Source organism: Podarcis melisellensis (genome assembly GCF_964234715.1).
Source record: "Podarcis melisellensis genome assembly, chromosome: 1".
NCBI classification, from domain to species: domain Eukaryota; kingdom Metazoa; phylum Chordata; class Lepidosauria; order Squamata; family Lacertidae; genus Podarcis; species Podarcis melisellensis.
This window is the reverse complement of record NC_138528.1, coordinates 109,047,205-109,060,306: the sequence shown is the minus strand read 5'-3', so window position 1 is coordinate 109,060,306 and position 13,102 is coordinate 109,047,205. Positions and strand designations below refer to the sequence as shown.

The 13,102-nt window shown below is 42.6% G+C and overlaps 1 protein-coding gene across 6 annotated transcripts in view; it reads left to right on the top strand.

The window, feature by feature from the left end:
- The window catches only part of STK39 (serine/threonine kinase 39), a 110,424-nt gene that overhangs the window by 31,259 nt on the left and 66,063 nt on the right, over nt 1–13,102 (top strand). The window contains exon 1 of one of the 6 annotated variants that reach the window (XM_081923435.1): nt 3,706–3,757. The exons of the other annotated variants lie outside the window; for them this stretch is intronic. Within the exon in view, the coding sequence (XP_081779561.1) occupies nt 3,721–3,757 (37 nt within the window). The 5' untranslated portion in view covers nt 3,706–3,720. Of the gene's footprint in view, nt 1–3,705; nt 3,758–13,102 lie in introns of those variants that run through there. 6 annotated transcript variants of the gene reach the window in all.

The following is a 13,102-nucleotide window of genomic DNA, read 5'->3' as shown; positions in this document are numbered from 1 at the left end:
AACTTGGGTCTCCAGCTGTTTTTGGACTACAATTCCCATCATCCCTGACTGCTGGTTCTGCTAGCTAGGGATGATGGGAGTTGTAGTGCAACAACAGCTGGCGACCCAAGTTTAGGAAACCCTGCTCTAACGCGATGAACTCCACATGTGAAGACAGCCCAAGTCTAAGCTATTGGTCTTTCAGTTGCGCCCAATGTTGCCTATCCCAGTTGGCAGCTATTCTCCAGGTTCTCAACACAGTGTGAGTTGTGTGTGCAAACTGCCACATCAGTTGTGCACAAGCCTTTGTGTGTGTTTGTGTATGAGAGTGGGTGCAGACAAGATGTAGCGCAGGTAAGAGGTGCATGGGTATTAGTTTAGTTTCCAGACTGGTGTAAATGCATGGCAAACCATAAAAGCAACTGTGGCCGAAGACAGGGTGAGGACCTGTAGGGCATCAGATGTTACAGGACTACAGTTCCCATCATACCTGCCTTTTGGTCATGTTGGCTGGGGTTGATAGGAGTTGGAGTCCAGCCACGTCTTCAGTTCTGCAGGTTCTCCATGCATGGCCTAAGAGAATTTCTTTTGCTAAGAGCATGGCTAATCTTGTGGCCACCAAAGGGGAAGTGAAAGGGAAAGAAAGGCAAGAAAGGGAAAGGATCTAGGAAGAAGAAACCACCACCACTGCCACCCCCCCCCCCGATTGCAAATTCCCGACTTGTTTTCAGAAGGGTTTTATTTGAGCGCGACTGTAAATGCTGATAGCTGCATAATACAATTAAGCAGAGGAATTGTTGACATCGATTATACTACAAAATCAAAAACAGGGAGCTAGCCTGTTGTCATAAGAGCCCAGTTTACTTTGTAGCTCCCTGCAGTTTTTGGACTGCTTGAATCCATCTGGATTACTTTGACGGAACATGCAGCCCCCCAGTCGGGCCAATTTCAGTTCCTCTTTCTTTCGCAGATTGAATGTGGGCATGTCCAGTCTTTCCACAGCTGCTGGTCTGCACCCTGGTGACTTGTCTGCACAGCAGTGGTATTTTATTACAATTTGCACACCACACAGCCCTCTCTTCTGCCTGAAATGCCAGGAGTGGTTGGGTGGATTGTCTACGAAGAGTCAGCTGGCAAGGAGAAATCGTGTGCTCCTGATACCAAGAAGTAGTCTGTTTTTGGGGTCTGTATGTGAAATGGAGCCATGTATCTTGCTTCCCACTCTGTTCCTTCCCCAATCTGGTGCCACCCTGTTGTGTTGTATGACCGCCATGCTGCCTAGGGCTGATGAGAGTCTTTGCCTGAAATATCTGGAGTTCACCAGATTGGGGAAACCTGTGCTAGACTTCCTGCTACTTAATCGTGTAGGCAAAGCGGGGAAAGCAAATACTGTATGCAGGATGTTTACTTCTTAAGCGAAACAAAGATACTAAAGCGGACCTTCTGCCAGAATCACTGCAAGACAAACTTCAGTTGTATAAGACTGTTCTGGTCTGTGTGCTTATTATGATCTGTACTCGTTTGGCTGTACTGCAGAAGTGGGCTGGGCAACGCTTCTCGTTTGTCAGCCTAACCCGAGGAAAAGGGTTTGGTGTGGTGAGGCAGAAATCGTAAGTTCCAGGTAAAAGAAAATGGCTGACTGGGGATGCATTTGCAAACAAAGGTGATTAGTGTTACGGTACTTCAGTCAAGACTGTGCAGCCGTATTCTTTCCATAAAATTCAAAATAATTGAAGTGTTTGCCAGTCACTTTAGTGCCTTGGCATTCATTAGCCAGGTGGAATTATGTTCTTTATTACTACTTAACCCAGCAGTTTTGGTATAATACGGCGTGCCTAGGATGTGGAAGTTCTGGGAAACTTTTTGTGTGTGTGTGTGTGGGGGGGATTTCACTGCTCTAAGTAGCTTGAGATCTGATACAGTATGTTCAATCTATGTTGAGTAAATTAAAACAAAAATGCTGACATATTTCAATTTTCCAGTAATTTTCAGAAATAGTTGAACCTGAAATAGTTGATCAAGGAAAAACAGCAAATCACTTGGGCGGCAATCCTATACATTCACCTGGCAGTAATTACCACACAAACTCATGGGAACTTACTTTTGAATAGACTCGCATAGGGTCGCTTTGGATTGCACTGCTAATGTGGCTTAATTCTTTATCTTCAAGCAAATTCAAAGCTTTACCTGGAAGTTCTGTTTTCATTGGAATGCGACTCTGCTAAGAGAAGAAAAACAAGCCAACTTGGCTTCTTGGTTTTAAACCAGAATCTCCAGTTTGTACATGGTGAAAAACCAAGAATCTGAGAAACCAAGAAAATTCTACTGAAGGTCTTCTCCTGGTTGCGTAAGAGACGAAAATGTGTGAATTACAGGCCTTACTTGGGACTCCTTCCTGCACATGCACTTAGCACTAAACCATGGTTTAGCCTTACTTGAGGTCCCGCCCATACCTTCCTAGTTAATTTTAGGAAATGCCAGTTTTCCAAAGGAAAACATGGGTGCAGGAAATTTTCCAGCTGACAGTGCTGCCTGTGAGATTTCGTTTCTTGGAAGTAAGAAGGTTGGATGTTTTCAGAAATATCCCTGAAAGGCAAATGCCCTCACAGACATTAGCATAGTTTCAACCCTACACAGTTTCTGCTCGGTGAGAATAGTCTTACACTTCATTAAGTACACACTTCTTAGATGCTTTGATTACAAATTTATGCCTCAAATTGGCTTTTACTAGGTGGGAGAGAATTGTGCTAGCTTATATTGTATCTCTCTTCCCTGCCTCCCCCTTTAGCACTTTTCCTTTTAATGTGTTTTGGTTTGACTATTTCATTGCCAAGATGCAAAATAAACCCATACAAATTCCTATTTCAACATCCTTCAAAGACTCCCCCCCCCCCCGCAGAGCTCTTATTTAATCTCACAAGAAAAGGGGAAATTGGAATGTATGGTTTTAGTAAAGCAAGGGGAGAATGTCCAGGTTCTCCTTTTTGGCTGCAGTTTGTTCTGAGATGTCTAGCATCAGAAATGTGTGCAGTGCAAATGTCAAAATGATGTGATTAATTCTAAGACTGTTGTCAACTCTCCACTGCGGTTTATTCATCCCTCGCCTGGGGTGTTTTTTGTTCAGTTGTGTGCTATGTGATTCGTAATCAAAGGTGGGGCAGGTGACATGCTCATTTACATTGAGAGGACATAACACCTTCAGTGTGAGCTGGCAAGAGAGCTCTTTACTCCTCTAACAAGGATCTGGAAAATGTAAAAGTTAGAATAATAAGCTGAGGGGAGGGGAGGCCTTTGCTTCAATTCTCTTGTTCGGAATTCTTTATATAGATATAAATTAAATTTGGTGTGTTTGTTTGGGAATCAATGCAGTTTTACATTAGAAGTTGAACATAAGCTCCCTGCCCCTTCAGTTTAAAGGATAACCCAAGAAAAGATGCATTAGAATGGAACAGTAAGTGACAGGTTTGATCGGTGGGAAGAAGCCTTGACCTTATGAACTTGCTGATCACTTTCCATGATTAGGGAATTCCAATCCCATTTTAGCAGTAAACCATTGTATGCTGTTCTGCCCAAGTTCAACCGTGGTTTTCCATCCAGGATTGCAGATCTACCATGGTTTTTAGCAAACCATTGTTTACCAGGTTCAGATAGAATAGTAACAGTATTGTTTGCTGCTAAACCAGGATTTCATAGTTTCTCACTGAAAGCAAGGTGAAGACGAGGAAGGAGCTTATAAATCCCATGCTCCTTGGGGCTCACTGTTGTAATGCTAAAAATGGTATGTGTGTGTATATGTAGATATATATGTGTGTGTGTGTATAAATAAATATGTATCTGTGTATGTATGTATAAATATGTGTTATGTATGTGTATGTATCTATATCTATATCTATATCTATCTGTATATCTATCTTCTATCTATATAGCTATCATCTATATCTATCTATCATCTGTCTGTCTATCTATCTATCTATCTATCTATCTATCATCTATCATCTATCATCATCTATCTATCTATCATCTATCTATCTATCTATCTATCTATCTATCTATCATCTATCTATCTATCTATCATCTATCTATCATCTATCTATATCTATCTATCTATCTATCTATCTATCTATCTATCTATCTATCTATCTATCTATCTATCATCTATCTATCTATCTATCATCTATCTATCATCTATCTATCTATCTATCATCTATCTATCTATCTATCTATCTATCTATCTATCTATCTATCTATCATCTACCTACCTACCTACCTACCTACCTACCTACTATCCCCTCATATTATAACACAATAGTTGGGAGTTTTCTTTAACTCTGTATTTTTAGAAAGCTAAACAGCCATGAAATTGACAGGTAGTGAGGACAAAACAGGGCAGGTGAGAACTGCCTGTGCTTCCTTGAGGTCTTCACAAGGACACCGCAGGATTAAAAATGAAATAAGTAAAACTAAGTAGATCTTTTGTTATGCAGCTGTGGGGCCTGAGACTGCATCAGTAGCTCGCTGTAAGGCCACCTAGTGGGTTTATGGCTGAGATTACCTAAATCAGGAGCTCCAAGCTTTCACACCCATAGCTGCTCTGCTACAGCAGCTCTTGCCAGTTTGCTTCAGTTGTTATTGCATAATACCAGTTGTTTAGCTAAAACGTAGTTGGAGTCCATTCTTGGAAGATTAAAGTTGTTATTCAAAGGAAGCCCCTCCTGGCCATTTAATTCAGTAAATGGATTTTGAGGCCTAGCAGCTTTTGTCTTCCTTTGGCCTGGTGTGCACTAAGCATCATCTCAGTTTACAGTCCCCCTCCCCCGCCCACCAAATTCTCTCGGTCTCTTTGGATCATTGCTCAGCTTGACTTGTTCGCGATTGGCAGTTGTTTGCGTTGCTTTGAAACAATTAGCAGAATGGTGAATTCCTAGGTCTGTGTGCTCTTGTGAGAAATGAATACCCGGTTTCCAGCCATGCTTCTTAGACATTTATAGGCACTGACAGCAGCAGATTTCATTGTGGCAGGCCTTGCGCTGTGGCTGAGAGGAAAAGTTAAGGAATTAATGTGAAAATTATATCCTATCCTATCCTGTCGCAATCCTCTTTCACCGAATTGGTTGAGCAGCGTAATTTGCTCAGTACCTTTTGTGAAAACCCAAGTTTTCTTCCATGGCAGAAGAATAAATCTCTTCTCATTTTACAGTGGCTTGGATAACAAAATTGCTCAGTTACTCTGGTGTCAGACCAGCATAGGTTGCCAGGTTAGAAAACCACATCCCCCTCCTTTAAAAAAAGAAGAAAGCTGCAGGGTATTTATTATAAAGAGAGTCATTTTTGTTCTACATCTGCAAAGATCATTAACTTTCACAAACATTTTCTGCTAGCCTGGATCGTTTTCCTGTCCCCTCCTATATAATGGTGGTTTTCAAAATACGTTTTGGTGAATGGCAAGCTCCTCCTTTTCGAACAAGTCAGAATGTGTGAGGGTAGGAATGCAAACATTAAGCTACAATCAGGTCTCTGGTACTTTAAATTGGCTGTATAATTGCAGTCTAGGCTCTGCTAACACTCTCTGTAGGTTGACCAGGTAGATGGGGCTGACATGGTAAAATCTCTGTGCGATGACATATTAACTCATGTGTGTATGTGTCCCGTCCAATTCTTTGAATTATTTCTCTGATAGAGAAAGCCGAACTGTGACAAACAGTTTGCAAGATAGCACCTTTAGTTGCCTGGTACTCTTTTTTTCATAGAATTCTGATCTAGCTGAATTTTGGATGCTCTTTCCACCCTATTAATATTAAATCAGCCTCAGTTCTCTTGTGGGGGAAGGTAGCCAGCTGATGGAGGTAAATGAGAAGCCGTTTGTGTGCCTCTTTCGCAGCGCCGTTGTATCCTTTTACATCTGGAGAGTATCTTCTGCAAATGCCTCGGGGATTGCACATTCTCTCTGCCAATGGATCATATGTTCTCCTGTCAATGCTACCTTCAGTTAGCCGGAAAGGAATACAGGGAGCGACTGCAGAAGTTGTCTGCTGGTTTTAAAAGTCCGTGCCTACTTCCTTGTCAAGCAAAGTAGCACCAGACATTTTTGCTGACGGGTGGCGCTGTGGGTTAAACCACAGAGCCTAGGACTCACCGATCAGAAGGTCAGCAGTTTGAATCCCCGCGACAGGGTGAGCTCCCGTTGCTCAGTCCCAGCTCCTACCAACCTAGCAGTTCGAAAGCCTGTCAAAGTGCAAGTAGATAAATAGGTACCGCTCCGGCGGGAAGGTAAACGGCGTTTCCGGGCGCTGCTCTGGTTCACCAGAAACGGCTTAGTCATGTCAGCCACATGACCTGGAAGCTGTACGCCGGCTCCCTCGGCCAATAAAGCAAGATGAGCACAGCAACCCCAGAGTTGGTCACGACTGGACCTAATGGTCAGGGGTCCTTTTACCTTTACGGTGGTTAAAGTACATCCTGGTACCGATTGCAGTACATCCTAACCCTGAAAAGTAGCAAGTTAACTTGTGTGTTCCTTGCACATGGGTAGTGTTGACGGTCAGTCCTTAGTCCCGTCAGAGAGTTACAATTCCCAGAACTCCCTGCGAAGAGGGATTGATTATTAACCTACTCTGGGAATAATGGCCGCACCTGTAGCAAACCGCAGCACCCAAAATTATTTGGAGGAAGCCGTGACTGTTTAAAGAATGTACCGTATTTTTCTGGGTATAACATGCCCCTGTGTATAAGACTCCCCCTATTTTGGGGGACTCAAAATTAAGAAAATGGGAGGAGATTGCCCTCATGTATAAGACTACCCCCCCTTTTAACATTATTTTTTAGTCTTATACACGGAAAAGTACGGTATGTTGCTGCTTTAAATGTCCAGTTTAGTTGCGGCTTAGATGGAGAGCTGCTGGAGCCCAGAGGTGATGATTTCACATAATCCTTGGTGTTTTCTGTTGGAGTTCATTGACACCTTCAGCTTTCAGCAGTGAAATGTAGAGGGCTAAAGTGATGTGCAAGCATGCATGACGCAGCTTGGGGGACTAAGTGCAGTGAGTGCGTATTTGTATCTGAAAGTTCATGTTTCGTGTTCTAGAGAAAGAATCTGAGAAGAAGATAAATTGGCCTTACTATAACTTTGAAGCGAAAAGTTTGTGTAACAAGTTCAACTTGACAGCTGACACCTCAATAGTCTTAAGGACCAAGTTATAGGTTACAAATAAAACACTTATATAAAGTGTGTGTGTGTGTGTGTGTGTGTGTGTGTGTGTGTAAAATAGAAATGTGAGCTGCTCATGAGAATTTTACTAAAGGAACCAGTGTTTGGTGGGGAAAGTTGAAGGTTCCCCCCTCCCCCAACTGGTTACTCCTGCAAAATTTACAGTTGCTATTAATTAAAAAAAAAACTTTGGAAGTTATAAGTGCGTCACTTGTGACAATCTAGTTTTAGAAGATGATGTGTTTGCCTCTTCAAAAAAATAATAAAAAAATTCTCCCATCACTTGTTAAAATGATGCATATTGGCAAAGAGATTAACTTCTGTTGTGCTCAAAACTTTCCCAGGTCTCTTCCTCCTTCTGACTTTAGCTCTTGGAAACGTTCTCAAAATAAACTCTCTGAGCTCTCCAAGTGGACAGGAGCAACTTCTACTGGCACATTTTAAGGAGATGAGCAAAACCCACCTTGAAAAAGCTGGGAAAGGCTCTCTTTTCTCCCCAAATAACCTCTCCTTCAGACTAAATGGACTGAGTCATCATCAAATTCATTTTTTTTACACTATACCTCTACAGTATTGCATTACTGGAGTTCTGCAAAGAAATGCTGCCTCTTAGTAGTAATACTCACGAGAGGGAAGCCTAATTTTGGCCCAGGCGGTGTAAACTTCACACTTGCCTTTCTACCATCCTGTTCTGATTTACAGGGGACAAGATGTCTGGTGCATAGATGATTTTCCTCTTTCAGACTGTCAGTGCAATTGCACCCTCAGATCACTGTGATACATTAAAGGGCCCGTGTTTTTAAAGGCCTAAAACTCAAGTTATTAGAATTATGGTTTGCTCAGCCTCATACTTCTAAATGGCTAAGGCAGTTTTTGACACCAATTTGGGCCTCATCCTGAATGGTTTACCCCTTAAACTTTATACCAGCCTTCCTTAAAACCCACTTCTTTGTAATTTTATTGTTGGTATGATTATGCGGCTGGATTAAAAAAACAAAGCCATTCCCATCCCCCCCCCCCCCCGCATTGCTACTTCAGCCTATATTTCTCACTAGGTTTTGGGAGACAAGAATACTAGTTTTTGGGATTGCATTCTATGCTGTAAAGATCTAATGCTTAAACTGGTTCAAGCTGTGCTAATGTTGGTCATGTAGGGACCACCATTTCAGAAAAGAGAGAGAGAGAGGGAGCTGGTGAGTTCTCCTAGTTTTGGGTTGTCTTGGTAATCTGCATCATTTTAGTTAGTGGCAAGGAAGGTTTTTTTTAAACACATGGTGGGTTCTAATGTCGAAAACCAAAAAAGGTGTGTGTGTGTCCACTTGTTTGAAGGGTAAGCCAAGAACAAAGGATAGTCTTGCTGATTGCTAGGCTGAAATTGTATAGACGTGTTCTCTTCCAGGAACTTCCGTGTGAAGTGAGACTTAAATGACAGAGGCTTATGAGGCTTTCTTAACAATAACCTATTGTGGGCTATTGTTTGTATAATGATCCAATGAGTTGCCGTTTCTGATGGTGTGCCAGGGGCAATTCCTTTGTACCTTGCAAGGTGGAATATGTAGTAGTTCGGTCTTTTGCGGCACCTGCATGATTGCTCCCCTCCCCAGCTCTCCATTCCTAAGTCCAGCAGCTTAGAGTATGGTATTCCTCGGGCAAGTATATCATCTGTGTTCTACACCAGTGGAGCTGCTCATAAAAATAAAATTAGGGGTGTGTGTACATATCGGCACACTTGCCACATGCCACTTAGAATTTTCCCACCTGTTAAAGCTGTCTTCTAGGGAATGGATTTCCTCTTTTCCCTGTGACAGGCCATCTCACTCCTCCCCGCCTCTTTCCCAGCAAGAGTGCAGGTATGTTCTTCACTTATGCAACTTTTAATCTATCCTCCCCATTGGGGTTCTGAGACCATTGTGGAACTGCTGGTTCTGGGAACTGGCTCAGCGGGCCCTTTAGCTCAGTTGGTAGAACATGAGACTCTTAAACTCAGGGCTGTGGGTTCAAACCCCCCATTGGGCAGAAGATTCATGCATCGCATCAGGTTGGAGTAGATCCCCCTTGTGGTACCTTCCAGTTGTTCGATTCAAAGGTTATTCGGCCTTTTGAAGCATCAGCCTAGCCTTGCAGGATGTTGCTGAAACCAATATGCTGAGACAAGTCTTCTGTTATTTTCTTCTCGTAAAGTTATGTGGTTTCCTTCCCCTTCCCACACACTGCTTGTAAGTTTATGCAGTTTGCTCCTTACTTACACACATCATAGTAAATGTACAAGAAAAAAACGTGTTAAGTAAGAAGGAGATACCGGAGACCAGGCTGGTGGCCACTTCCTTGTCTGATTTCAAGTAGTCCCTCTTTCTACCCCCCACTCCAAGTCTTTCTCCCCTAATTTTAGTTGTTGCTCAAAAGCCACAAGTCTGTGCCACATGGATGTAAGTATGCAGTAGTACAAAGTGAGCATTTCATACAAGGCAAAAATTAGTCAAGTAATGAAGAGTTGGGAAAATGCTTAAAAACATTAAGACCAAAAACAACAAGATAATATATTAGTAGCAGGCAGCAGTCTAGGGAGGTGGTTAGACCCTAAAGGAGGATAAGGAGATTGCAGTGGTGCTGAATGAATTCTTTGCATCTGTCTTCACAGCAAAATATATAGGGCAGATCCCAGTGCCCAAACTAAACTTTTCAGGAGGTGAGTCTGGGGAACTCAGGATTTGTGAATGGATAAGCTGTGAGAATATCTTTATATTGCCATTGGTGTATAAGCTCATACCTAGAAAGAACATTAAGTGGAACAATAAATAGCAGTGAATCTTAAGAACTAAGGGTGAATAAAGAGAACCAATTTGCCACATGATTAAACTGTCACAATTAATTTATTAAACGTGTTCTGAAGCCCCCTAATATAGGCAGCCATGGCTGTTACTGTTTCCACAAGCTATTTAGTGATGATATTCTATTTCTCCATGCATTGCTTCCATGTTTTGGCACCACTTCCCGATTCTTTGTTTCTGGAGCTAAACCGGCTCATTGCTGCCTTCTAATAGTATGGCAACTTGCACTGAAAGTGAAGTTTGTAAAGTACAACTGTATTAGTTTAAAATATTTAACATCCTGATGAAGTAGTTGTATGTGTGTGCATTTGGGTTGTTATTTATAAAACCATGCCATGTACTGGTTTTGTGCCTTCATCTGCTTTGATCGCCAGTGGCAAGTTTGCAACAAGTGGACAGTGTGCTGTACCCTTCAGAAGCTTTAGCTGGCGTGGTTGGCTTTGTACCACCAAAATGCCAAGCCAAGATCCTCCACTGTTCTGAGTATTATATTAATGAAGAAGAAGAGGAGTTTGGATTTGATATCCCGCTTTATCACTGCCCGAAGGAGTCTCAAAGCGGCTAACATTCTCCTTTCCCTTCCTCCCCCACAACAAACACTCTGTGAGGTGAGTGGGGCTGAGAGACTTCAGAGAAGTGTGACTAGCCCAAGGTCACCCAGCAGCTGCGGGGAAGTGAACCGGGTTCACCAGATTACAAGTCTACTGCTCTTAACCACTACACCACACTGGCTCTTGAATGAAGATTAGAAGAACAAGGCAAGGAAACTTGTGTGCTCTTGGGTTGCTACTTTGTCTGATTATGTACTGCAGGAAGAATTACTATATTGGGATAAACCAACGTTCATTTATTTCATTTAGGGATATTGATGTTTCAGATGAGGTCAATATTGCCTCCACCCCTACCCTGTAGAACAGAGCTTTCCAAACTGTGCGTCGCAACACATTAATGTGTTGGCCGTAGTGTGTAGGTATGTTGTATGAACGCTTCCTGTACCCCTCCCGGGGGCTGGAAAAGGGTTAGTTTAACCTCTGAATTACTGAGCTGCAAAATGATGCATGTCTAAAAATTGTGTCATCAGCATGAAAAGTTTGGCAAACTCTGCTGCAGAACCTAAGTCCCTCTGAGTTATACTAGTAGTAACTCTGCCTCAACTCAGCCAATACTTCATTCCTGCCCTTGACATAGTTGCTTCCATTCCTTCCTGCATGTGCCCCTTTTAAGGATTAATGCCTAACCCATAATCCATTGTTTAGAAAAAAGGAAGAAAACGAGAGGACAGGGAATGAAATCCATTTGTGTTGGCAGGCAAGGAAGATCTGTCTCCTATGAAGACAAGGCAGCAGTAACTATTGATGCAAGTTTCCCCAATAAAACAAAAGGGCAAGGGAATCGCCACCACTGCATCATCAAGAGTCACTCTCTTAGCTGTAATTACACAGCCGAAATGATAAGGAAGGGATGTTCATAAGCAATAGGTCTGGCAGTGTTTTGCCTAAATTTGATAGCCTCAAACTGCACACGGTGGTTCACAAAGTTGCAAACTTACATATGGTCCCGGTCCATTTGCATTTTGAGCTGCTCCAGTGATAGCTGTGCCCCTCTACCCTTTGATTTGGGGGTGTGCTCTTATTTCGTGAGTACAGTTGTACCTTGGTCGTTCCAGAAGTCCATTTGACAACCAAGGCTCGGCTTCCAGTTGGCTGCAGGAATTTCCTGCACGCGATCGGAAGCCTGTTGGACGTTTGGATTCCAAAGAACGTTCGCAAACCGGAACACTCACTCTCCGGTTTGCAGCGTTCAGAAGCCAAAAAGTCCAAGTGCCAAGGCATTCGGGATCCAAGGCACGACTACATTGCTCTGCCGAGATCCTTATTTTTGTGGGTCTTCTTCCTTGCCTGTTATATGTTTGTCCCCTAAGAGGACCAAGTGTTGCCAGCAGGATGATCCTGGTGTCTTAGCGCTTCTAAATTTATAATGCTAGCATCAGAAATATTTTATGCGAATATGAACTTAAGAAGAGCCCTGCTGGATCAGTGACCCATCTAGTCCAGCAACCTGTTCTCACAGCAGCCAATTAGATACCTATGGGATGTCTGCAAGCAGGAGCTGAGTGCGGCCACACTCTCCTCACCTGTGGCTTTGGGCAAGTGGCATTCAGAAGCAAACTTTCTCCAACAGTGGAGCCTTTGCTCCAGCAGTTTAATTTACATTGAAGTAAATTAATACCAGCGGGACTTCGGCAGCTAGGAGTTAGCACTGGGATCTACGAGGTAATCATAGCTGGGTGTCTGCAGTAAATTTTCTCCAGTATGCGAGCGGGGTGCGCTCTTGAGTGTGTTTGCCCATTTGCACTTTAATGGGTTTTTAAAAAAGAATGAAAACAAAAAAGATCACAGGGTGAAAAAGGGTACAACCCTCTGGAGTGTGTATCAAAGCACTTGTTGCTATGTTGTGGTGTCGGTTTTTGTCTGTGTATCTTGGTAATATAATTGAGTGGATATGCTGAGCTACATGCTTTGTCTTCAAAGCGTGGCAGGGCGAAAATTGCATACAAAACATCCTACTTCTAAATAACTAAGCAAACATCAATTAACACAGAGACAATAACTTCCAGTCATGAGGTATTGTGTCAGTTCTGTTGTCCGATGGGAGGGAAGAGCACCCTATTATTCTGGATTAGGCACGTAACTGAATTCCCATTGTAAAGCTGCGTAACAAAAGGCCCTTTATGCACACGTTGTGTTAGTTTAGGGCATGCCAGTTTTGCTGGCAGAATGAAACCTAGTGTTTGAGAAGGCCAATTGGGGTATCTCACAAGTGTGGTCTGTTCACTGAATTTGTAAAATGCAAAATAATGTATTTTTTAAAAATAAAAAGGGGATCTTAGAGGAAACGTCAAGTTCTGATTCATGAACCAAGCAAGGGTTACGTATAGGAGTAACAGAGTTGTATTGCTTATTCACAGAAGATACTCAAGTGCTTGCGTAGTAGTCCTGTTTTGTAAATTACTAGCTCGTCTCAAAGGAATCCACTCATCTTGAACCTGCCATAGAGGATGCTTGCTTCCATGATGGATTTAACCAAGGAG